This window comes from Dipodomys merriami, unplaced genomic scaffold (genome assembly GCF_024711535.1).
Source record: "Dipodomys merriami isolate MVZ:Mamm:240054 unplaced genomic scaffold, mDipMer1.0.p SCAF_325, whole genome shotgun sequence".
Classification (NCBI taxonomy): Eukaryota; Metazoa; Chordata; class Mammalia; order Rodentia; family Heteromyidae; genus Dipodomys; species Dipodomys merriami.
In genome coordinates, this window is record NW_027204771.1 from 976,581 (window position 1) to 1,002,503 (window position 25,923).

The 25,923-nt window shown below is 50.8% G+C and overlaps 1 protein-coding gene across 1 annotated transcript in view; it reads left to right on the forward strand.

Moving 5' to 3' along the window:
* Itga9 (integrin subunit alpha 9) overlaps positions 1–25,923 on the forward strand; it is a 93,595-nt gene that overhangs the window by 38,770 nt on the left and 28,902 nt on the right. Inside the window, exons 15-17 of the mRNA XM_070042418.1 lie at positions 2,647–2,807; positions 19,909–20,061; positions 20,754–20,830. Of these exons, the coding sequence (XP_069898519.1) occupies positions 2,647–2,807; positions 19,909–20,061; positions 20,754–20,830 (391 nt within the window). The remainder of the gene's footprint in view (positions 1–2,646; positions 2,808–19,908; positions 20,062–20,753; positions 20,831–25,923) is intronic.

Below are 25,923 nucleotides of genomic sequence, written 5' to 3' on the forward strand. Positions count from 1 at the left end.
GTTGGAAGCAGGGCCTTGCGGAAATCTTCATCTCTGCCTTCATTCCTTGAGAAGACAGGAGAAAGTTCAGGAAAACCAGAGAGTGGGGTTGCTCCTCTCCCACCCCGCCCTCCACCACTGAAGGAGATTTACTAGGAGAATGTCACAGCCGAGGCCTGGCTCTGACAGAGCAAGCCAGGAAGGGCTGACGGGAGGCAGCTGCTCCTCCTGGCTGGGCCTGGGGGGCCGGGGAGCCTCGTGAAGACCGGCTGAAATGCATTACCGTGTCATTGGGGGGTGGGGGGAGTCCGTGTCAGCCTTTCCATCAACATGACATCACTTGACACGGCGCAGAACAGCTGCCAGAGGAGAGGTCTGAAGGCGGGAAACATGTGGTTAGGGCTGGCTGAATCCCAGCCTGGGCCTGGCTGGGCTGGGTTGGATTAGGGGACCCCCCACCAGCACCCCAGGGGGGCCATGAGGCCAGCCTGAGCGCAGCCCTGAACCAGGCAGGCTGATGGCATGCTCTCCCACATGGGGCTCACGGCTGGCAGGAGCTCACCCATGGAGAAGGGCACCTGTGGCTCACTCCTGGAATCCCAGCCGCACAGAATGCTGAGATCCGAAGAGCGAGCTTGGATAGGAAAGTTTGTGAGACCCGTATGCCCAGTGAACTAGCAAAAAGCTGGCGTGGAGGTGTACCTCAAGTGGTAGAGGGCCAGCCTTGAATGAAAAAAATCTAAGGGACAAGAGCCCAGGCCCTGAGTTCAAGTCCCAGGACCAGCACACATGAGTGCATGCACAGACACGTGCATGCGCACACGCACACCAGAGTCAATGGAGGCCAGGAGGAAGTGCATGGGGGTTCGCTGTCACCCCATCTTCCTGTACTCATTTCCACCCAGCCTTGCTCTGTACTGAGCTAGCACATTGTCAGGAAGCTCACTTCTCTGCTGTGTTCTTCATATTCCAATCTCGGGGTGCAGGGCGGGGGGGGCATATTTCCTTTTCCCTGGGAGGATTGCTAAGTAGGGGTCAAGAGAAGTGGGACTCTGCCACAAGCACCCCTCGTTGGTGTCTGGCTGAAGCTCTTCCAGCTCTCTCTCCCTGCTTCTGAGCAGGGCGTCTCCAGCCAGAAGCGTCACTGAAAGGAGCCTTGAAGCCTACGTCATTCCAAGGCGCTTCCCCTTTGTGGGATGCTTTCAGACTCTGGGACTCGTAGACAACAAATTAGGCAGGGTTTTGTCCTGGGAGTCTGGGTGTGCTTGATTCTGCAGAGAGAGACAGACAGACAGAGACAGGAAGACAGGAAAAGAGACAGAGCATGAGAGAGAGAGAGAGAGAGAGAGAGAGACAAAAAGACAGGCAGGAAAACAGCATGCAAATGAGGGGGGGAGAGGAAGGGGAGAGAGAATTTGTAGTCAGGTGATGTTAAAAAAAAATTCTCACCAGTCACTGTGGCTCAGGCCTGTCACCCTAGCTAATCAGGAGGCTGAGATCTGAGGATCACTGGTTTGAAACCAGCCTGGGCAGGGAAGTCCATGAGAGACTTATCTCCAATGAACCAGCAAAAAGCCAGAACTGGAGCTGTAACTTAAGTGGTAGAGCACCAGCCTTGAGCAAGAAAGCTCAGACAGTGCCCATGCCTTGAGTTCAAGCCCCAGGACTCGTGTGTGTGTGTGTGTGTGTGTGTGTGTGTGTGTGTGTGTGTGTGTGTGTGTTATTCTGAACTCTGCTCAGCAGTAGATGAAGCAAATCCTTTCTCTGGAGGACCCAGGCCCCATGTCTTTCTAGGGTTTTTGTTTGTTTTGTGCCAGTCCTGGGCTTGAAGTCAGGGTCTGGGTGCTGTCTCTGAGCTCTTCAGCTCAAGGCGACTGCTCTACCACTTGAACTACAGCTTCACTTCTGGTTTTCTGGTGGTTCACTGAAGGTCAGAGTCTCAGACTTTCCTGCCTGGGCTGGCTTTGAACCCTGATCCCCAGATCTCAGCTTCCTGAGTAGCTGGGATGACAGGTGTGAGCCACCAGCACCTAACTCATCCTTTTCTTTTGAGTGGTATGCTTTCTCCTGGGATGATTTCTCCTGGGATGATCCTGTCCATCCCGGGTCCCTCCCACTAGTCCAGCCTTGCCTTGGAAATCACCTGTTTCTGAAACAAGCCGAGGCAGACTCCCTGGCCAGGAATCTGCTAGCGCTGCATGGCAGCACCCCAGGGAAGCCATTAGAAGCAGCAAAAATAGGACCTGGGTTCACTCCCAGAGGCCTGCCCAGGCCACCTTCCCTCCCTGGCTTTCCCTGGTGATCTGGCCCTTTGATGGTACAAAGGATCAGCACCATTGTTATCATCATCATCATTGTCATTATTCTAATAATGGAGCTTGAACGCACAGCCTGGGCACAGTCCCTGAGCTTTTGTGCTCAAGGCTGGCATTCTACCACTTGAGCCATGGTGCCCCTTCTGGTTCTTTTGGTTGGTCCACTGGAGATGAGAGTCTCACGGGCTTTCTTGCCCAGGCTGGCTTTGAACTGCGATCATCAGATCTAGGCCTCCTGGGTAGCTGGGATGACAGGCATGAGCCAGTGGTGCCACACTTCTCTGTGGACACGGGGCTTCGCCGTCTGGAGTCTTACCTTTGCTGATCTTCTGGCCTGTGGTTCTTTTGGCAGAACTCAATTATGTCCTGACCGCCGACGTGGTCCAAAAGGAAAAAGGCCAGCCACCCAGAGTCTACCTGATTGTGTCCGGAGAGTCTGCTGGCCAGGTGGCAGAGACATTGCATCTGACCCATGGGGAGGAGGACTGCCGGGACTACACAGCCCACGTCAAGGTCAGGTTCTTCTTCATTTTCACATTCAGATTCAGATCTCTTAGTTGCTCTTCTGGAAGGGAGGGGAACCACACTCTCTTCTGTGTTATTGTTGGTTTGGTTTGTTTTACTGATCTTGGTTGGGACTTGAACTCAGGGCCTTAGTTTTTGCACTCAAGACTGGTGCTCTACCATTTGAGCCACGCCTCCACTTCTGGCTTTTTGGGGGGTATTTCATTGGGAAGAGAAGAGTCTCTTGGTCTGATGGAGTTGGTTTTGAACCATGATTGTCTGGATCTCAGACTCTGGCTCACTAGGATGACAGGTGTGAGCCGCGGTTGGCCAGCGCTCCTTTGTCCCAACTTGGAACGTTTTATTTCATGGGAAGGAAATGGCTTACTTCTTTTCTTTGGACATTGCTCCCTTGGACTGTACTTTTCTTTATCTTATGGTGTTGAACTCTGGGAGGGATTACAGGAGTTCAGTGATGGCCCTGGCCTTGGCTTATTCCTCAGGGAGATTTCCCCTTGAGACCAGTTGTCTTTCAGAGGGCTTGATGCTGGATCACACTGTACCTGAAGCCTGTGTTTCCATTATTATGTAGCAGCTTCTAGTTAGAGTTTCTGCATTTGAAATCTGGTTAGACTTTTTTTTTTTTTTTGGTCCTTGTTCTATGGTTTTCTATTTATTTTAGGAGGACATGCTTTTAGGCCTCTTTTCTCTCTAAATAAAACTTGCAAATGTTTTTCTCCGCCGCTGAATATTTGTTAAATATTCTTTGCTTGGTAATTGGGGAGGCCAGGCTTTGTTTAGTTACAGATCGTTTACTTATGGAGTGGCCTCTGTGTGTGGGGGGAGTCCTGGCAGGGTGGGTGGCAGAATCGGTCAGCTTTGTCCCCCCCCCCAAGTAGGGCCAGAGGGCGCAAGGGGGAGAAGCTTTGTTGTGAGTAGGAGGAATGTGAAGTCTCAGCCACAGGCCCTGTGTGGACACAGCTGGGTGAGCGCCATGACACTGTCTCCTGATCTCCAAAATGGTCATGCTAACGCTTAACTAACCCCGAATGGGGTTGTAAAATCTAAGGTTGCCAGGGCTGCTGGTTAACCCCAGCTGCTCAGGAGGCCGAGACCTGAGGATCAAGGTTCAGAGCCAGTCCAGGCAGGAAAATCCGTTAAGCCTCTTACCTCCACTTAACCAGGAAAACAAAAAAAATAAGCTAGGGGGAGAGGCATGGTTCAAGTGGTAAAACGCCCGCCTTGAGTAAAAAAGCCAAGCAAGAGTACAAGGCCCTCAGTTCAAGCCCTGGTACCTGAGCACGCACACACAAAGCACACACACAAATTAACAGTTGTAGAGCGTCATGGCTCATGCCTATAATCTCAGACCCATCACACGTGCAGGGGCAGCCCAGGCTATATGGTGAGTTCAAGGCCAACCTAGGCTGCCATTGTGCAACCTGTCTCAAATAACAATAAGAGCTGCAAACATAAGCAAACAAAAAGAATTTCATTTTGCAGGGTGGATACACTTGAGACACCTAGCATGGAATCTAATATAGCAGACTGTCCATGTGGTTATTGCTTGGTTGGATTATACATTATTGCCAACATTTTATTGTTGTTGTTGTTGTTATTATTATTATTATTTTGGTCTTGGAGCTTGAACTCTGGGCCTGGACACCATCTCTGAGCTCTTTTCACTCCAGGCTGGTGCTCTACCACGTTGAGCCACAGTTCCACTTCTGTTTTCTGGTGGTTCACTGAAGATAAGTCTCATGGACATTCCTGCCCAGGCTGGCTTTGAATCTCGATCCTCAGATCTCAGCCTCGTGTTTAGCTGGGAGGACAGGACTGAGCTCCACCCCTGTCATTCTTTCCCCTGGGGGAGGCTGTTTCTGTAGCCAGGACTCAAGTCAGGACCCTACCAGCTGCCCTGGGATGGAGGCTGCTGGCCACAAGTTTATAAACAGTGCGCTCTCCTGTTCAACCACCAGTGTAAGTGCTGTGCCGGGAAGGGCATTTAGCTATTCAGGACAAGTGTGCGCGTGGGCTTTGAGTGTCTGCAGTTGGTGGTTTATATTTACTGGGGAGGGGACATTTTTCTCTTATACTTCCTCTTCTAGAAGGGCTGTTCCACAAATACTGGCCCTCAAAATTTTTGGTGCCAGTCCAGGGCACTGTCCCTGAGCTTCTTTTGCTCAAGTCTGATACTCTACCTCTTGAGCCACAGCACCACTTCTGATTTTCTGTGGTTCATTGGAGATGAGTCTCATGGACTTCCCTGCCTCAGCTGGCTTTGAACGGCGATCCTCAGATCCTCCTGAGTAGCTGGGATGACAGGCATGAGCCATCAGTACCTGGCTGCAAATGGTTATCCTCTCCCTCCTCTTCCTCCTCTTCCTCTTCCCCCTCCTCCTCCCCCTCTTCCTCCTCTTCCTCCTTTCCCTCCCCTCTCCTCCCCCTTCCTCTTCTTCCTCCTCCTCCTTATTGTCAGCCTCCTCCCCCTCCTCCTCCCCTTCCTTTCCCTCCCCCTCCTCCTGGCCTGATCACCCTGGCCCTGACCTCTGTCCTCCTCCTCCTCCTGGCCCAGCATTCTGCAGTGCCTTCTTCCACTCCAGACCTGATCTGCAGTGCTGGTTATTTTGTGCCGGCTCTGTGGCTCCAGCCTGGCCCTCTGTCACTTGAGCCTCAGCTCTGCTTCTGGCCTTTTGCTGGTTCCTTGCAGATCAGAGACTCTGGACTTTTCTCTCGAGGCTGGTTTCGAACCATGATACTCAATCCCAGCCCCTTTTTTGTGGGGGGGTCTGGTCGTGGGGTGCTGTCCCTCAGCTCTTCAGCTCAAGGCTAGCGCTCTACCACTTGAGCCACAGCGCCACTTCCGGCTTTTTTTCTTTTTGCTTATGTGGTGTTGGGGAATCGAACCCAGGGCCTCAGGCACACAAGGCAAGCGCTCTACCACTGAGCCACCTTCCCAGCCCCAATCCCAGCCTCTTGAGTAGCTAGGGTAACAGGCACGAGCCATCAGTGCCCGGCTTGAAATTTGTTTTTAATCTTGAGAGTCAAGATTCAAAGTAGATTAGGTGTGTGTTTGTTTTCCTAAATAGATTGGCATTGTGTCTTTGTAAGCCTTTTCTCTCTATAGACCTAAATGTTTTTCTGTTAAGCTCGCTTTCTGGTAGTGGAAGGAATGAGTAAGCGATGGTTCACACCCAGTGATTTCATACACCTAGGTTCTTGTCAGTAGGACCCAATTGATGGTAGTCTCCAGGGTTCCCTTTATTTATAGGCTCCCCTCAGTCCCGTGAGACCTAACGGTTTTGTTGTATTTTTAGTGGTCTTGGACACAGTGAGAGGTTTTCTGGAAGCTCAGACCCTATGCTAACTTTAGCTAGACTTTCGGCAGGTTTGATTGAGTGCAGGTCCTAATGAGAGGAAATGTGATCCTTTTCTTTTTCTCCACCCCTGTCATTTCGTTCTTACTGAGTATGACAAGCAGTGGCAGCCACTGGGTAAGTGGGTGTCTTTAAAAGAAATTTCATGACACACCATCAGGATAAATATACTCTCCCCCAATGCAGCTGGCCACTTGTGGGGGCATGTGCTAGCAGGTACCATGCTGGGCTGGGGCTTTCCCTCACACCCGGACCCCTCCTTCCCCCTCTCTCCTTCCACCCTCCCTCTCCCTACTGGGGCTTGAACTCTGGGCCTGAGCACTGTCCCTTAGTCCTTTTGCTCAGGGCAAGTGCTCTACTTCTTGAACCACAGCACCACTTCTAGTTTGTTTGGAGGTCATTAGAGAGGTGAGTCTCAGGGACATTCCTGCCCTGGCTGGCTTTGAACCACCACCCTCCAGCTCTCCTGAATAGCTGGGATGACAGGTATGAGCCACTGGCACCAGCAGTTTTTTTTAATTCTGTAGAATGTCCATTGAGTTTGATGACCACGATCTCCACCTCCCCCTCTCATCCTCATCCACCTCATGTGTACCCCATACTGGAGGAGAACATCGTCCATCTTGTGTGCATCTCATTCTGAGGAGAAAGCTGTCCACCTCATGTCACCCTGCTGCTCAGTGTCACCCCGTGTCACCCCGGCTGCTCAGGAGGCTGCAACGGGCAGGAAAAGGAGAAGCCTCTGACCTCTAGTTAATGACCCAAAAAGCCGGAAGTGGCACTGTGACCCAAGCAGTAAAGCACCACCAGCCTTGCATGCCCAGACCCTGGATTCAAACCCCAGGACTGGCACCCAAAAATAAAAGCACGATGTAGTTTTCGCCCACACTATATTTCATGTGTGGAACCCCAGGTGCTCGGGAGGCTGGGATCGGGAGAATGGGGGTTCAAGGCCAGCCAGACAAGACCCCAGGACCAGCTTCACCCAATGGTCAATCTAATCAGCATCTGTGGATGAGACAGAGGACGCGATGGGGCGGATCCAGTGTTCTTGTGTTGTCTGAGTGTTTTTAAACCAACAGTGGAGGAAGATGAGAGATGTCTGTTAAGTCAGGCACCAGTATCTCCTGCCTACAATCCAAGACACTTGGGGGCTATGACCTGATGATCACTGCTTCAAAGCCAGCCCAAGGGCAGACAAAGTCGTGAGACCCTAAAATGGTTCAGCAGCAGAATCCAGAGGTGGGGGTATGGCTCAAATGGTAGTGCACCACAGCCTTAAGAGTCCAAGCTAAAGGATAGCACCAAGCCCTGAGTTCAAGTCCAAACAAACAGGTGGAGGAGGAGGAAAGAAGGAAGAAGAGGAAGAAAAAGAGGAGGAAGAGGAAGAAGGAAAAGAAGAAGCAGCAGCTGCTTTCATAACTGTCAAAGGGCAAATAATCCTGGAGAATTTAGTTAGGGAAATTGATGTTTCTCAGCACTTTAAAAATGGGCGGATGGGTGGAAGGACTTCCCTGGCTGTGCCAGGCGGTGGTTGGAAAGTGTCTCTGACGAGTGTATGCCATGTGACCGGCTGGCTGACTCTCTGTGTTGGCCCCATCTCCAGGGAGGTGATGTAATTTGGGGCGTGCAGCTCTAATGGTGGCCCAACCGGCTGCTGGCTCCATTCATGGGCTGCTTGCACTGGCCAACATCAGGGGTGGCACCTCCTCAGCCCCATTTTGTCCATTCTCCTGTCGCTCCATCGTCCTCATCATTTGTCTCTTCCTCCTCCGCTGTCTTCTCTTTTGCCCCTGGTCTCCGGATGTCCCCCCTCCCCAACACTCCCTCCCCCCCGTGTGTGTGTGTGTGTGTGTGTGTGTGTGTGTGTGTGTGTGTGTGTGTGTGTGTGTGTGTGTGTGTGTGTGTGTGTGTCTGTGTCTGTGTCTGTGTCTCTGTGTGTCTGTCTGCTGTTTCCCTCCACACTACAGGCCTGATCTTTGAAAACACATTAATGAGAGGAATCTGGAGCTGGGTGAGATATTTGTGCTTTTGTGTCTGATGAGCAGGAGTTAAGAAGTCCAGTAGAAAAAGCTTGGATTGTGGTCTCTGAAAGATATGGGTGCTTTATTTGTTTATCTATTCATTCATTCATTTATTTATCGTCAGTTGTGGGGCTTGAACTCAGGGCCTGGGCGCTGTCCCTGAGCTCTTTGCTCAATGCTGGTGCTCTACTACTTGAGCCACAGTGCCACTTTCCGTTTGCTGGTGGTTTATTGGAGATCAGAATCTCACGGACTTTTCTGCCCGGGGCTGGCTTTGAACCAGGATTCTCAGGTATGAATAGCTAGGATGACAGGCGTGAGCCACCAGTGCCCAGCTGTGGATGTAAAATTCTATTGCCACCTTTCCTGGAGGTGTAACTTCAGGCAGTTTGTTTTACTTGGCTCAGTCTCTGGGTATCCTATGTGTCACAATTTAAAAGGTTTGTCAAGACTGGATGAAGTGGTGTATGAAGGAAAAAACCCAGGCCGGGTGCTGGTGCTCACACTTGTAATCCCAGCTACTCAGGAGGCTGAGATGTGAGGGTTCTAGTTCAAAGCCAGCCTCGGCAGATAGATTGGAGAGAGACCTAAGCCAAAAGTTGGAAGTAGAGCATTGGCTCAAATGGTAGAATGCCAGCCTAGAGTAAAAAAGCTAAGGGAAGCTGGGCACCAGTGGCTCACGCCTGTCAGCCTAGCTACTCAGGAGGCTGAGATCTGAGGATCGTGGTTCAGAGGCAGCCCAGGCAGAAAAAGGCTGTGAGACCCTCATCGCCAATTAACCAGCAAAAAGCAGGAAATGGAGCTGTGGCTCAAGTGGTAGAGCACTAGACTTGAGACAAACAACAGCGAAGGCACAGTGCACAGGTCCTGAGTTCAAGCTCCAGTCTGGCACGCATACATGTACGCATACGCACACGAACACACACACACACACACACACACACACACACACACACACACACACACACACACACTGTTTGGAGCCAGCATCTTCACCTCCATTCATAATTCTTGATGCTTGAGACAATCTGAAGCGAGCTGGGTCAACTTTGAGATGGAGAGACGCCCTTCATGAGCCTGAGGAGCTGTTGCTCAAGTGGTGACAAGTGTCCTCCAACAAATCCACCATCCACAAACCTCGTATTCACGGAATTAGTGTCATGGCGTTAGAACTGAGATAAAAGTCTTTGGCAAAACCTGTGAGGGATAGTTCCGAGAAAAGCAGGGGCCAGGATTTATAGAGTCTAAAAATAGGAGCTGAGGTACAGCTGTGTCTTAGCTTGTCAGCAGACCTATTGAGTCAAGGCAGACCCAAGGTTTTATTTCTCTGGCCCCTGAGGTCATTTATCTTGTTTAAGAAAGGGCAGCAAGCATTTCCAAATAGGGGTGGTATTACTTTTGATTTGTTTTTTGGTCAAGAGCTTGAACTCATGGCCTGGGTGCTGTCCCTGAGCTGCTGCTGCTCAAGGCTGGTGTTCTACCACCTGAGCCACAGCACCACTTCCAATTTTCTGGTGGTTCATTGGAGATCAGAGTCTCACTGACTTTCCCAGGTTGGCTTTTGAACTGGCAATCCTCCAGATCTCAGCCTTCTGAGTACCTGGGCTGACAGCTGTGAGCCACCAGTGCCCAGCTCCAGATGCCTGTTTTGCCTTTTGCCCTGTTCCAAGAAGGGAACACGGGCAGTGTTCATGACTGAATAGGTCTCTGAATAAGGGAGTAATTGTCACCTGGGGTGACACTTAATTGGATGTGATTCCACAAGCCATGCATTTTCAAGCAGGAAAAGAACCCTCAAGTTTTAATTATGTTAATGAGTTTAAGAACCATTGAAGTATTTCTTACACTTCCCTGTTGAGGATAGTTAAACAAAATTCAGATCTAGCGCTGGGGATGTGGCTCAGTGGTAGAGTGCTCGCCTAGCGTTCATGAAGCCCTGGGTTCGATTCCTCCATCCCACATACACAGAAAAAGCCAGAAGTGGCACTGTGGCTCAAGTGGTGGAGCGCTTGCCTTGAGCAAAAGAAGCTCAGGGATAGCACGCCGCCCCTACGTTCAAGTCCCACAACCACACACACACATACACACAAAATCAGACTCACCAGGCCTAGAGAATCAGGTTGGGCCTAGAAATGCACCCTCCTTAGCACACGTCTTAGACAGGTCATAATTCTGTGTGGGCAGCAATGGCTTACTCAGTGAGTCTCACAGATTTTCATTGATTGTCCAAGGAGAAATTTGATGGTGGTGGCGGTAGTGATGATGATGATGGTGGTGATGATTTTGGTGTGATGATGGTGGTGGTGATACTGTGGTGATGATGATGATGGTGGCGATGATGGTGGTGGTGATGGCGACGAGGGTAGTAGTGGTGGTAAACATGCCCACATCGTGCCGTGTCCCCTGCAGCTTTACGTGTGAGGTCTTATGCGACCCCATTCACCCCAGCCCCATGTGCTCCTCTCCTGATTCATCTCTGCCAGCATGATCTCGGCCGAGCCAGGTGGGGCGTGGCCCCAGTCTGCTGCCATTGCCATTCAATTCCTAATTAGTAGCAGACACGATGAACATGGAAACTCACTCCATGAGCATCAGACCCAGCCTAGTTGCACGCCCAGACACCCAGCATGGCTTCCTGGTGAGACCCGCTCCATGCTCTGACTCTGTGCCCCGCCTGGGGAGAGGTGCTTCTAGAGGGCCTTAGAAAGTATCTTCTCTGACAGTTCTAACTGATGTGTAGGAGAGATGACTCAGTTGATGGCTTTTATTTCCAGTCCAGTCGTGGGGCCTAAACTCTGGGCCTGGGCGCTGTCCCTCAGCTCTTCAGCTCAAGGCTAGCGCTCTACTGCTTGAGCCACAGCGCCACTTCTGGCTTTTTTCTTTTGGCTTATGTGGTGCGGAAGAATCAAACCCAGGACCTCAGGCATGCAAGGCAAGCGCTCTACCACTGAGCCACCTTCCAGCCCCTCAGTCGACAGCTTTCTGAAGTCAGGTGCCATCTTTTCTCCTCAGAAACAGCATGTCTGGCCTTTCACTCCTTCAGATTGTGAAGTCCGTCTCTGACAGCACTATTTCCAGAGCTAAATGTGGGACTCGAACAGAGTCTCAGCTTACTTGGGTGTCAGAATCCTAGTGAGGCAATCCCAGGCAAATAGATGACAGATCGACAGACTGAGGGATGGACAGATGGATGGATGGACGGGCAGACAGACAGACAGATGATAGACAGGGGGTTAGACTAAAGGACTAAAAAGACTCCATCTCAACCAATGGAGGGGCACAGTAGTGTACACCTATCACCCAAGCTACATTGGGAAGCACAAACAGGAGGATCACAGTCCCAGGCCAGCCTAGACATAACATTGAGTGCCTGCCTAGCACACACAAGGTTCTAAGTTCCAAAACAGGGTCCTCAGGCTTCAGCCTCCCGAGTGGCTGGGACAGCGGGTGTGAGCCACACCGCTGGCTTGCTTTCCTGTCTCCTCCCCGCGAGCCCAAGCCTGTCCCCAAGCTACCCCAGGCCAGGTCTTCCCGGCTGGCTTTGCCCTGGTGAGTGATGATAGTGAGCAGGAAGGGAGGAAGCTGTTCCTGGCTGGGTGGAGGTCAGGGTGGGGCCCAGCTGGGCAGGGTGTGCAGCAGCCGTCCCGAGGAGGGCTGCTTCCTGTTCTCTGAGCAGTTCTCAAAAGTCCTGGCGACCTCCCTCCCTGCCTCCCCCCCTTGAGAGGATTTCAAGGCCTCAGCCTTGAAGATGCTTGGTATTCCTGCACGCTGCGCTCAAGCCCAAGTATGTAACTAGGGCTGTCCTTTGTCGCTGTCCATGGAACTGTGGTGGCCTTCAGTCCCGACATCTTCCCAGAGACGCCACCCTTGCTGGGCGCCCAGGCGGCTGCCACCGTCACCCTGACCTCCTCAGAGGCCAAGACCTGAGGGTCTCAGGTCACAGCCGCCAAGGGCAGGAAAGCCCCCGAGACTCTGGACAGGGAGCTGCGGGCCAGCGAGTGGAGGAGCACCAGCCAGGGGCAGAAAGAGAGAGCCAAGTGAGAGCGTGAAGCCCTGAGCTCAAGCTGCCAGTAAGAGCACAAGACAGACAGGCAGGCAGGCAGGCTGACAGACAGACACAGAGAGGCTGATAGACAGACTGACAGGCAGCCAGACAGGCCAACAGAGACAGACTGACTGACAGAGCAGAGAGAAAGACAGGCAGAGACAGACAGAAAGACAGGCAGAGAGACAGACAGAAAGACAGATTGGCAAACAGGCAGAGAGACAGAGAAAGACAGGCAGAGAGACAGACAGGCAGAGCGACGCGAGACAGACTGGCAGACAGGCAGAGAGACAGACAGAAAGACAAACAGGCAGACAAAGGAAGAAAAAGGGAAGGAAGAAAGGGAAGGAGAGAAGGAAAGAGGGAAGGAAGGCAGGAAGGGAAGGGAAGAAAGGAAAGGAAGGAAGGGAGGGAGGGAAGGGACTGTGGAACATGGCTGCTCTCCTAACGGGTCTCCAGTCACCATGGTCCGATGAAGTGTGCAGCGCTACCCTTTTGAGGGCATCCTGTTCAGAGAGGTGGCCTTCACTGGCCAGGGCCAACCTGGGGTCCGCTGCCTGTCTGCCTGACCGGAACCGGGGCCCTGCTGCACCCCACGATCTGTAGCCTGAGAAAGGACCCATTTCTCTCTGGTCCCCCTCTACCCCCCCACCTGTCCCCCCCCCCCTCCTCATCTCCCTCCTTCCCTCCCCTTCCTCCCCCCCCCTTGGTTCCCACCTCCTTTTCATCAGGTCTGTGTTGAGACACAAACTTTTGTTTATTTCGGAGGCGATGTGTCTAATGCCCCTGGAATGCACTCGCTGGAGCTTTCCCCTGTCTTGTTTTCATACTCAGTTCAGACCTTGGGACACAGCCACAGCCGGCTGGTCACGTGCCTTCGGTGGGACCTGTCGCTGGGAAGGAATTATCCCTAAGATGGGATCACTGGCATTGGGGGACCTCCCCCATAGACGGTCCTGGGGAGGGGCTGAGCAGACTCCCAGATGCACTGAGAGCTCCTGTGCAGGGCTGGAGTTGGCCCATGGAGGGAGATTTGGGGCCCGGAGAGGGTGGGGTAGATCCCTAGAAGGGTTTTAGGGCGGCTGCCGATCACACACACACACACACACACACACACACACACACACACACACACACACACACACACACACACACACACACACACACACACACACACAGGCCAAAGTCCCTTGCTTTCTACTTGGAAGCCTGGTCCAGGTTGACATGGGGTCGCTTTGCCTGGAAACAAAGGAAGGGGTGTTTCCCTGCACGATGGGTCTGCAGGTTGGGAAATGTCACCTGCCCTGGGTTCTCAAGGCAGTGAAAGGAAGCTAGAGGCATGGTTCAAGTGGTAGAGCACCATGCCTTGAGCAAAATTTTAAAAAGCCAGGTTAGGTCTGGAGGCTGAGTTAAGCCTTGGCATAGAGTGAATTACATAACAACCAAGTGGGCTGCGCAGATTGGCGGTGGAACTTGGAATTCAGTTGTGTGTCGCAGTGGGGAGAGGAGGGTGCCCGGCCCTTACTGATGTTTGAAGATGCCCTGCTCACAGGGCCAGGGGCTAGAGAGGCGAGGAGGGGAGCAAGCAGGAGGGAGCCCCATGCCAGGGAGCGGCCTTTACTGTCTGTAGCATTTACCCTCACAAGACCTGGCCCAAGATTTGTCTCCTGTGGCGTTTGGAAGGAGTATTTCATACAGTCTCATAGCAGCATGGGCCATAGGCCTCTCCAGGCTGTGGTGTGACCCATATTGAGATGCTACGGACCCCAGGGAGGCTGGGATCTGAGTCTTCACTGTGTCCCCTGATGCTGGGGTCTGGGTCCTCACTGTGTCCTGAGTGAGGCTGGGGTCTAAGGTTCTCACTGTTCTGAGTGAGGCTGGGGTCTGGATTCTGGGTTCTGAGTGAGGCTGGGGTCTGGGTTCTTACTGTCCTGAGCGGGCAGTGAGCTGTTCCAGCCTGGGACTGAAGAGATGCTTTTGTGCCTTTTCCGATGGCCATTCTCTCAAGGAAGAATGGGTGCTGGTGGGCTAGAATCACACATGGGATCCTTCATATGTAGTTACCTATCGAGGTCATACATTAAAATGGCTGAGCCTGTGTGTGTGTGTGTGTGTGTGTGTGTGTGTGTGTGTGCGCACGCGCGCATGCAGGTCCTGGGGCTTGAACTTGGGGCCTGGGTGTCTTTCACTCAGGGCTGGTGCTCTACCACTTTGAGTCCTATATGGCGCTGCTTCTGATTTTCTAGGTGGTTTATTGGAGATAAGCGTCTAATAGACTTTTCCTGCTCAAGCTGGCCTGGAACCACGATCCTCTAGGTCTCAGCCTCCTGAGTAGCTGGGGTGACAGGTGTGAGCCACCAGTGCCCAACGGGAAACTACTGGGATTTTTTTCTTTATGACATGATCCCTTGCTGAGCCGTAAATCATTTATTGAGTATCAAACCGAACAGATAGATCCATGGTGGTTTGAATACTAAACAGCCAATCCAACAAAATGAAAAAAAGAAAAAAAAGTTACTATTTTGATTCTCTTCTTCATTTCAGTCATGGTTTCAAGATTTTTCACACCAACAGTGAGCTTAAAGGAAGCTTCTAGATGTCCTTCTCTGGGCCCATGAAGCAGCAGGATTTTTTATTTTATATATATATATATATATATATTTGGTAATAAAAGCAGCCAAACCCTGTGTGGAGTCTAGAAAATTCTTTTTGCCCCCTCACCCCGACAGACTCACGGGGCAGCAGATGCTGTCCGCTTAGCTTCCAGAACCATGTGGCTACGCTCAGGTCAGAAGCCATTGACCGAAGGACCAAATTCTTTAACATCCCTGGGGGTCTCGGGCGACTTTGAAGCCTGGGCCTTGAACCATAAAATGGAATGGACGATTTATTTTAACCACAGAGACCCGGGAGCTCATTTAGCCTCTGAAAAGCATAAGGTTTCTCTCAAGTCTAAAGCGAGTTATTCATTGTTCTGGAAACCCCACGATGAACTTTCTCATTATATTGTGCTAGTAAAAAAAAGTCCTTAATTTCATTATTTGTGTGTGCATATGGTGTGTATGTGTGTGTGGTGTGTGTGCTGGTACAGGGAATTGGATTCAGGGACTTCCTGCTCTTCTCTGGCTTTGTTTATCTGCACAAGGCTGGCAGACTACTGGTTGAACCACACCTCTGTTGTCTTTTTGCTGGTTAATTGGAGATAAGAGTCTTGAAGACTTGTTGTTGTTGGCCATGAGCCTTGAACTCAGGGCCTGGGCGCTGTCCCTGAGTTCTTTTGCTCAAGGCTAGCACGCTACCACTTTGAGCCGTATATGGCACCACTTCTGGTTTTCTGAGTGGTTCATTGGCAATAAGAATCTCATGGACTTTCCTGCCCAGGCTAGTTTTGAACTGCGATCCTCCAGATCTCAGCCTCCTGAGTAGCCAGGATTACAAGTGTAGGCCGTGGGTGACTCTTTTCTAAGTCAGGAGCCAGATTCACTGGATATTGTCTTTCCTTTAAGAAGCCAAAGCAGCTGGGCACCGGTGGCTCATGCCCGTCATCCCAGCTACTCAGGAAGCTGAGATCTGAGGATGGCAGTTCAAAGCCAGCCCAGGTAGGAAAGTCCATGAGACTCTTATCTCCAGTGAACCACCAGAAAGCCAGATGTGGCGCTGTGGCTCAAGTGGTAGAGCGCCAGCCTTGAGAAAGGAAAAAAAAAAACATCAGAGCTTGTGAATCTCATAGGGAAATTATGTGCAATAAATGCTCTCTAGAGTGGGTGAAGCTTTTCGGGACTTGCCAAGCCCAAGGCCTTCCAGGCTGATGGCGGTGGATCACTAATGCACTATATTGTGCACAGAGCCATGTACACTGACCATTCAAGTCTTTAATCTAGCCGAGAAGCTTACAGAAGCAAGATCCCCTCACGTACTAGGCCACTTACGTCCTGCTTTGGGGTGGACAGTTTCTGCAGCTCGTTGACTCAACTGTGTTTAGAACTCTGTCTAGCCAGTGTTTATAGCTGAGTTCATGCAAAGATAAAGCTTGCTTGCTTGCTTTGCTTTGTGGCCTCTTTTCCTGGCATAAATCCCGCCTGGGAAGACTATGTAGTGACGAGTTTCCAGGACGCTGCATGTAAAGCTGTCTCTCCAGCCAAGGGTTACTGGCTTCGCATCTGCAGCTCCTTGCTCCTCGGCCCAACAACTGGAGGATCGTGGTTCAAAGCCAGCTTTGGTCAGGACAGTCCATGAAATACTCCAGCGAGTCAGCACAAAGCCAGAACGGGGGCATGGCTCGTGGGAGCTTAAAGCCAAGTCAGAGGGCAAGGCCCTGAGTTCAAGTCCCAGCACTGAGTGGCACACACAAATAACAGGAGGGAGGAAGCAACGGCTTTCTGTTTCTGTTTGGTGTGTCCCTGTGGCTCTAAGCTAAGGAAGAAGGCTTTTTTCCTTTCCTTTCTTCCTTCCCTTCCCTCCTTCCTTCCTCTTCCTTCTCTCCCTCCTTCCTTCCCTCAGAGAACACAGCTGTGTGTGGGTTTCTGTTGTTGTATGGTTGGGCAGCAGGTGTCAGCCACAGTCCCAGGGGCAACTCGTTGACAGCCATAGGCTGAGAGGTCAAACTGAGGCACTCTTGAGTTTCTCCAGTAAAGCTGGGAAGATGGACCTGCCAGTGTCCCCATTCCTTGTCTGTGTGTTCACTCGGGCCCTGATGGCCTTTCTCCTCGAGTCTTACTCCATTCCCCCATTTCCCTGCTACAGGCAGAGAGAACTTTCTAGAATACGGACTCTAATGATCTCCTTGTAGGTTGTCTGTAGCTCATAGGACCGCATTTACATCTGCAAAGATACCCGGTTTGGCTTGTTCCTTTTGGTGCCAGCCCAGAGCTGGGCACTGTCCCTGAGCTTCTTTTGTTCCAGGCTGGCGCTCTACCCCGTGAGCCACAAACCCACTTTCTGTTTTCTGGGGGTTTATTGGAGATGAGAACCTCACAAAGCCGGGCGCTGGTGGCTCACGCCCATCATCCTAGCTACTCAGGAGGCTGAGAGCTGAGATCGCAGTTCAAAGCCAGCCTGGCCAGGACCGAGAGATTCCCAATAAGCCACCAGAAAACCAGAAGTGGCGCTGTGGCTCAAGTGATAGAGCACTCACCTTGAGCTGAAGAGCTCAGGGACAGCGCCCAGGCCCAGAGTTCAAGCCCCATGCCAAAAAAAAAATAATAAACAAAAGGAGTCTCAAAGAGTTTCCTGCCCTGGGCTGGCTTTGAACCGCAATCCTCAGATCTCCACCTCCTGAGTAGCTGGGATGACAGGGTGAGCCACTGATGCTTGGCCAACACACATGCGCATGCACACACATATATACACATACACATATATACACACATACACACATATATACACACACACATATATACAGTCACACATATACACGCACACATATATACACGCACACGTATATACACGCACACATATATACACGCACACATACACACGCACACATATACACACACATACACACACATATATACACACATATATATACACACACGCATATATACACGCACGCATATATACACGCATGCATATATACACACACGCATATATACACACATATATATACACACGCATATATACACACATATATACACGCACACATATATACACGCACACATATACACACGCACACATATACACATGCACACATATACACACATATACACACACATATATACACACATATATACACGCATGCATATACACACACATATATACACGCACACATATACACACGCACACATATACACACGCACACATATACACACATATACACGCACACATATATACACACACATATATACACACACATATATACACACATATGTAGGCACACACACATATACACACACACACACATATACACACACACACAAGGCTATGTCATTCCAGGGCTATCCATTGGTTAGAGCAGTAAAACTTTATTGACTCCACCCGCGTCCACCCCCTGAGGAACTCCTGTGCTCAATCCCTGGCGGGGGATAGGGGCGGCGGGCTGCCACAGACCAACCCTAAGTGATGGGCATCCTCCTCCTGGGGCGCCAGCCAAGGACTCGCAGGCTCTGATCTCTGCGCCCTCTGGGGGACAGGCTGGCCTCCTCGGGACTCCACCCCGTTCCTCGGCTGGCCGGCCAGGGGCAAGCTTTGGCCCCAGTGGGCCCTAGGCTACCCCGCCTAGTACTAGGAAAGCACTCACCACGGCCCAGAGCCTGCTGTGGGGACCATTCATCACCCGGATCCAAGGGCATGAGGTCCCCCCTCCCCCTCCCTTCTCCCCCCACTTCCTCCTCCTCCCCCCTTCCCCCTTCTCCTCTCCACAACTTGAGGGTTGTGTGGCTACAGATGAAGAAATGGCCTGAGCCAGGTGCTGCAGCTCACGCCGGCTCGGGAGGCAGAAATCCGCAGGATCGTGGTTCAAGACCAGCCCGGGGCCAGAAAGTCCAGGAGATCTGATCTCCAAAGAACCACCAGAAGACCGGAAGGGGCCTCATATCTATCTGGCTCAAGTGGTAGAACGCCAGCCTTGAGCAGAAGAGACTCTGGGGCAGCACTCAGGCCCCGAGTTCAAGCCCCACCTGGACAAAAAATAAAAACAAGGAAAAGGGCGGAAGCAGCACTCGTCTAGGCCGTCTTCCCTGGTTGTCTGTCTGTCCTTCCTTCCCCCGTGGGGGGCAGCGCCGTCCCCTTGGGCTCACGCACCCTGAGCAGATGATATCTTAGGGAGGTGCGAAGCCACCACTGGACTCAGTCCAGTGCACATGCGCGCTGGAACTGAGGCGTGAACTTGGGGCTCCCCTCTCTCCCCTCAGCTCTTACTCAGGGCCGTGCTCACCCACTGGGCCACACTTTGTCCTGGCCTCTTGCTGGATCGCTCCCAGAGCCAGTCCTGCCCGGGCTGGCCTCGAACTGTGGGCCTCTCGCCTCAACCTCCCACATCGCCGGCTCTGGAATGGCTTTGTATATAATGCACAGAAACAAAACATGTTTGCTTCTGGGACCAAGTGCGACTTGGCTGTGCGCAAGGCTGGCACTCAAGGAGGAAAGTGATCAGCCGTGCCCAGCTGTGCACACGGCCCTAAGGCATGGGACCCAGGGCACAGTGGGGCATCTGAGTGGAAACCCTGGGCATTGTGGGAAGAAGGAGCACTTGAGTAGGAATCCAGGGCATTCTGGGAAGAAGGGTCACTTGATCGGAAACACAGAGCTATAGAATGCAGAAGTAAGTCCATTGGTCATCCTCCATCGTGTGTGAAGTGTCCCCCAATTGCTGATGAAGCATTTTGAGCCGGAGCCCAAGGCATTGTGGGAAGGAGGAGCACTTGAGCAGGAGCCCAGAGCTAGGATGCAGAACTAAGTCATTGGACATCCTCCATCATGTGTGGGGCATGCCCCAATTGCTTTGGAGCAGGAGCCAAGAGCATTGTGGGAAGGAGGAGCATTTGGGTGGGAATACACCAGAGCATGGTGGGAGGAAGACGCCTCATTTTGAACAGGGGTTCAAGGCACTAGGGGAAGAAGGGCCACAGCGTGCTCCCTCAGGGCTCCAGCCCCCTCCTCGGACCCCTTCCCCCTCTTTCATCTCCATCCCCCCCCCCTCACCAGCCCTGTGTTGTTTGTTGCTGCAGCCTAGGGTACGAGATGTCATCAGCCCCATCGTGTTCGAGGCCGCCTACAGCCTGGGAGCCCACAAGGCTGGGGAGGAGGAGGAGAAGGAGCTGCCGGCACTGACTCCCGTACTGCGCTGGAAGAAAGGGCAGAAGGTCGCCCAGAAGAACCAGGTCAGAACCCTGAGCTCACTGCCCAGCCCAGGGTGGCAGGGGCAAGACGGGGATAATGCCTGCCAGTGCAAAGCCCGACCTGCTGCAGTGGGTGGTCTGAATTGTGTCCAGCTAGGGTGGGATTCAAGCCATCCAGACTGTCCTCAAGTCGTTAGGAAAAATACCACCCCAGCCAGGGCAGTGGCTCTTGCCTATTATCCCAGATACCCAAGAGGCTGAGGTCTGAGGATTTCAGTTCAAAGCCAGACCAGGCAGGAAAGTCCATGAGACTCATATCTTCAATGAACCTGAAATGGTACTGTGGCTCCAGTGGTAGAGAGCTATCATTGAGCTGAAGAGCTCAGGGACAGTGGCCAGGCCCTCAACCTCCTCTTTGCTCCTGCAAGCAGGATGATTGGCAGGAGTCTATGGTAGAGGGCCCACATATGCAGTTGGGGAGGGAGCGCTTTCTAGTGAATTCATAGAACCTGGCAAAAGCATCTCTGACCAGTGCTTCTGAGAGTCCCCTTGTCAGCCTAGAGGTTTCTGAAAGCCTCTGTAAGGTCCCTCTCACCATGCAAGGCACCTGATGCCTTGGAGTGTGTAAAGGGCCAGGAGAATGCATCCCTGCTTATTTACAAGGAGGAGATCAGCTGCAGTTTGCCCTTGGGTTCTTAAGTCTTGTTCCAATCGGCTTGCTGTGTCTTTCACAGACAGTCTTCGAGAGGAATTGTCTGTCGGAGGACTGCGCGGCCGACCTGCAGCTTCGAGGCAAGCTGCTGCTCTCCAGGTATGCATTCCTCTTACTAGCATCATTCCCAGAGAAACCCGCTTCTCCCTAACTCCAGGACCACTCGTCCCGAAGGCTCGGATTTCCCCCATCAAGACAGGTAAACCCGGCCGGTGGCGCACACCTGTCATCCCAGCCACTCAGAAGGCTGAGAGCTGAAAGTTGTGAGCCAGGGAAGGAAAGTATGGGTATCCTCTAATTAAACAGCAAAAGCCAGCAGTAAGACTATGGCTGCAGTGATAAAAGCACCAGTAAAAAAGCTAAAAATCTAGAGTTCAAACCCTAGTATTACTAATAACAACGAAAGAAGTAGACTGTGATAGTTGGTTATGATGATAGACAAATATGGCCAGGCGCTGGTGGCTCACGCCAGTCACCCTAGCTACTCAGGAGGCTGAGATCTAAGGATCATAGTTCAAAGCCAGCCAGGCAGAAAAGTCTGTGAGACCCATCTCCAACAAACCACTCAAAAAGTAGAATTGATGCTGTGGCTCAAAGTGGTAGAACATTAGCCTTGAGCAAAAGAGCTCAGGGTCAGCGCCCAGGCCCTGAGTTCAAGTTCCAGAACACACACTCACACACATACACACTCAAGTTAAACTATTGGAAAATTCTTCTAACAAGGCCTCTGAAGATGCTGGGGGTAAGGGACACATTTGGTTTTGGTTCTCTGCTTATTAAAGTCACAGGGAAATCCGTCAATGCTTTTTTGAGCTCAAAGAAAATGTGGGCAATGGATTTCAAGGCAGAGAACCCTGACATGGGAGCTTATGCACACTGAGCGGGCTGCATGATGGACATGGAGTCTCTTCCCAGAGACCCAGAAACCAGGCAGAAAGAACTGCTCTAGGCCCAGCTCCAGTGGCTGTCTGCCTAGTGACTCAGGAGGCTGAGATCCAAGGACAGCACAGGCAGACAAATTGAGGAGATTCTTATCTCCGAGGGCAAAAGCCAAAGGTGATGGTGTGGCTCAAGTGGTAAGCATCTTCCCTGAGCAAAACAAAAAATAAAGCCAGGAAAAAGTGCAAGTCCATAAATTCAGACCCCAATAAGGGAGAGAGAAGAGAGAGAATGCTTTATTTCCTTTATCTCTCATAGAGCATACATCATTTCACAAGAGAAAGGATGCCCAGTTGGGAAAATTTGGTATATTTCATGTATTTTGCTGCTATCTTTGGTATATTTTGTTATCTTTTCTTGCCTGTGACATTCATATGTGTATGAGAGAAAAAGAGGATCCATGTTCTCTTTCTCTCACACATGCACAAACACACACACACACACAAACACATATTGGAACTTGAAGTTTGAGCACTGTCTTTTAGCTTTTTCCCTCAAGGCTAGTGCTCTAACCACTTGAACCACACCCACACTTCCACTTTTCGCTGGTTCATTGATGATCAGACATTGCTGCCAGGACTGGCTTTAAACCATGATCCTCAGATCCCAGCCACCAGAGTAGCTGGGATGACAGGCATGGGCCCCGGTGCCCGGCCTTCTGGCTGATGTTTGGGTTGGTGGCTGGGGACATTGTGGCCATCTTGGACAGTCCCCATGGGAGGCCCTGAGGCCTTCCTGATGCGAGTTCTGGCACTGGGTTGGTGGGGACACTGTGGCCATCATCAGTACCCGTGGGAGGCCCGGAGGCCTTCCTGATGCGAGTTTAGGCCAGTTGTCCAGCTGGCGGGCTCCTGACTGGCTGAGTGTAGCCCTGATGCAGGCAGGGGCGGGGAACGGCCCCACATCCTACAACACCCCCCAGTGTGGTGAGGTCAGGCCTAGCGCAGAGCCTGGGGGACATTCCTCTGCACCCCTCCCCACCCGGGAGGCCCTGTCCCACATCCAGTGGTTCCTGCCATGCCAGTGATGCATTCCAGATGGCCCCAGCCCCAAGCCCAGCCCGGAGCCATCCTGAATTCCTCTCCCAGGGACCAGGGAGGGAGGCTGAGCACCCAGAGGGACGGAACCACTTGGCTGTGCTTTGCAGAGGAAGATGACCATGGCTCTTCATGAGCCTCTGCTGGGCCAGTTCACAGGGACATCGGCATATGCTCACATGTTTACTCCATGTCTATCTGAACTTAACACATGCGTAACCAGATTTACATGTTCATGTTCATTTTATGATGTACAATATGTACTATAATATTTGCATGTGTATTTCTTTCTGTATAGATATATAAATATGCTCATATATAGTAAACATATATTTAAAAGCAGTGAATAATAAATATGTTTATATATTATATAGTTACATATAAATTAAATATATAAATTTTATGTAAATATAGCAATATATTTACATATACATATGTAACATGAATATAATCTATACTGTAATATAAAAATGACATATGTATAAGTACACAGTATATACTATATAGTATAAATTTGTAAATATGTACATTTTGTGTACATTTATATTTATATATTTATATGTGTCTAACACAATGTATATAACATATATATGATATTACATATCTAAATATACATGTTATCTATTTATAAGTGTATATTATGTATCTAGTACTAGGACTTGAATTCAGGGCCTGGGCACTGTCCTTTAGCTTTTTTACTCAGGGCGGGCTCTCTACCACCTGAGCCTCCATTTCTGGCTTTTCGGACTTCCCTGCTTGAGCTGGCTTTGAACTGAGATCCTTAGATTGCCACCTCCAGCTAGGATTAAGGCGTGGGCCACTGGCAGCTGGTGACATGCTATTCTTTTTTTTTCTTTTCTTTTCTTGTAATTTTTATTTGAAAATGCTGTTCTTAAGTGCTGTGTACTTAACTGCAAGTATCTGAATCTTGATAGGGTGAACCCTCCTTCCACCCCATTCTCCTTTGTACATTCCATTCTTTTTCGCTCACTTTAGACTTCAGTAGAGAAATCAGTACAAGGGAGGAGGAAGAGGTTCTGCCGCCATCTCGGTGGATTTTCAAACTAGAGATTCAATCCCAGGAACCCCTTTCCCTGATGCCCTGTGAACATGAATCCACGTGTCTTACAGAGAGCCACCTCCCATCTCCAATTGCAGCTCAGACCTTGTTGGGGCCTGTGCCCAGTAACTGGAAAAGAAAGTATCTGTGTATGTGTGTCTGTGTCTGTGTGTACGTACACATGTGTCAGTGCTGGGGCTTGAACTCAGGGAGCTTTGTGTTTACACGAAAGACTGGTGCTCTACCACTTGCGCCACAGCTCCACTTCTGGCTTTTTGCTGGTGCTTTTCCTGCCTGTGCAGAGTTCAATTCGCCATCCTCAGATCTCAGCCTCCTGACTAACTAGGGTGACTCCCGTGAGCTGCCGGCGCCCGACCCTTCCAGCACATCTCACCTTAGTGGTGTACTTCCTGGGGTTCACTCACCAGCCTGCATGCAGGAGCAGGAAGTCTCCACTCACTCTTCTGGCATGTTCCTTGTTCCTTCATTGCGATCAGTTTATTTTTTTATGTTTACTTTTTGGTCTGAGACCCAGACTCAAGCTCGGTATCTGAGCCTTGCTTTGGCTCATAGACTGGTGCTCTACAGCCCGAGCCACGCCTCCAACCCCAAGTTCATTTGGAACTTTGGCTCATGTTCTCTCCCTGGAAGACATCGATGAGTAACTGGGTCCTAGGATGTGCTCATGTGTTTGCTCGTTTGAAACTCTAAAAATGGAAACGTTTTGGTAGTTGTCAACTAAAGTGCCAAGAAACAATTTCTTAAGAGATTGTGTCCCAGACATCTGACCTCGCCCCGATGGCCTCCATAAATCTCAAGGAAAACTGTGAAGATCAAAAACAAGCATCTCAGCTGGGCACGGGTGGCTCACGCCTATCATCCCAGCTTCTCAGGAGGCTGAGATCTGAGGATCAAGGTTCAAAACCAGCCAGGGCAGTGAGACTCTTATCTCCAATGAACCCCTCAAAAACAGGAAATGGTACTGTGGCGCAAAGTAGTAGAGCACTCACCTTGAGCACAGAGAGGCTCAGGGACAGTCCCCCGGGGCCCCGGGCTCGAGCCCCATGCCTGACAAAAGACAAAAAAGTGCTAAAATATGAAATTTACAGAAAACTGACAGTTTGTATCTTTTTTTTTTTTAACCAGTTCTTGGGCTTGAACTCAAGGCCTGGGTGCTGTCCCTGAGCTTCTTTTGCTCATGGCTGATGCTCTACCTCTTGAGCCACAGAACTATATCTGGCTTTTTCTGTGTATGTGGTGCTGAGGAATCAAACCCAGGTTTCATGCATGCTAAGCGGGCATTCTACCACTGAGCCACCTTCCCAGTCCTACAATGTGTATCTTACACTGACTATTCTACACATTTCTTTGTCTTTAAAAACAATTTTTATGGTTATTACAAAGGTGATGTACAGAGGGGTTTCAGTTCCATAAGTCAAGTGAAGAGTGCCTTCATTTCTTCTTGGACAATGTCCCCCTTCCCTCACGTGTGTGTGTGTGTGTGTGTGTGTGTGTGTGTGTGTGTGTGTATACACATGTATATGTTATATATGTGTGTATACACATACACATACATACAAGCGCACCAAAGAGTTCATGTATAAAGCAATGTGGCCTGCTTCAAAGGCTTCCCCAGAAAATTGGAATTAATGGGAAAGTTTATCAGGGAATCAGATCCCCTGGAAATTAAAGGAAATTGTCCTTCAATAAATAAATAAGCACCCATGGAATGTCTGGCACACAAAACTGTGGCCTGATTGTTCGAGAATTTTGGCACGGCCGTCCATGTGGAGTCCTTTTCTTTCTTCATGCTGTCAAAAGACTTTTCATGCCAAAGCCCTTCACCACCCGATGGAGTCTTGTCATCTAAGGGCTCCAATGGTCTCCATCCCAAACAGAGCTCACTGCTCTTACGCCCTACCTGAGGACTTGCATGAAGTATGTTCTCTTCTCTAGGGCTCAACTTTCTTTTTTTTTGTTTTGTTTTGTTTTTTGATTAGTTGTGGGGCTTGAACTCAGGGCCTGGGTGCTCTTCCTGAGCTTTTCCACGCCACCACTTGAGCCACTTCTGGTTTTCTGGTGGTTCATTGGAGATAAGGCTGTCATGGACTTTCCTGCCCAAGGCTGGCTTTGAACTGTGATCCTAAGATCTCAGC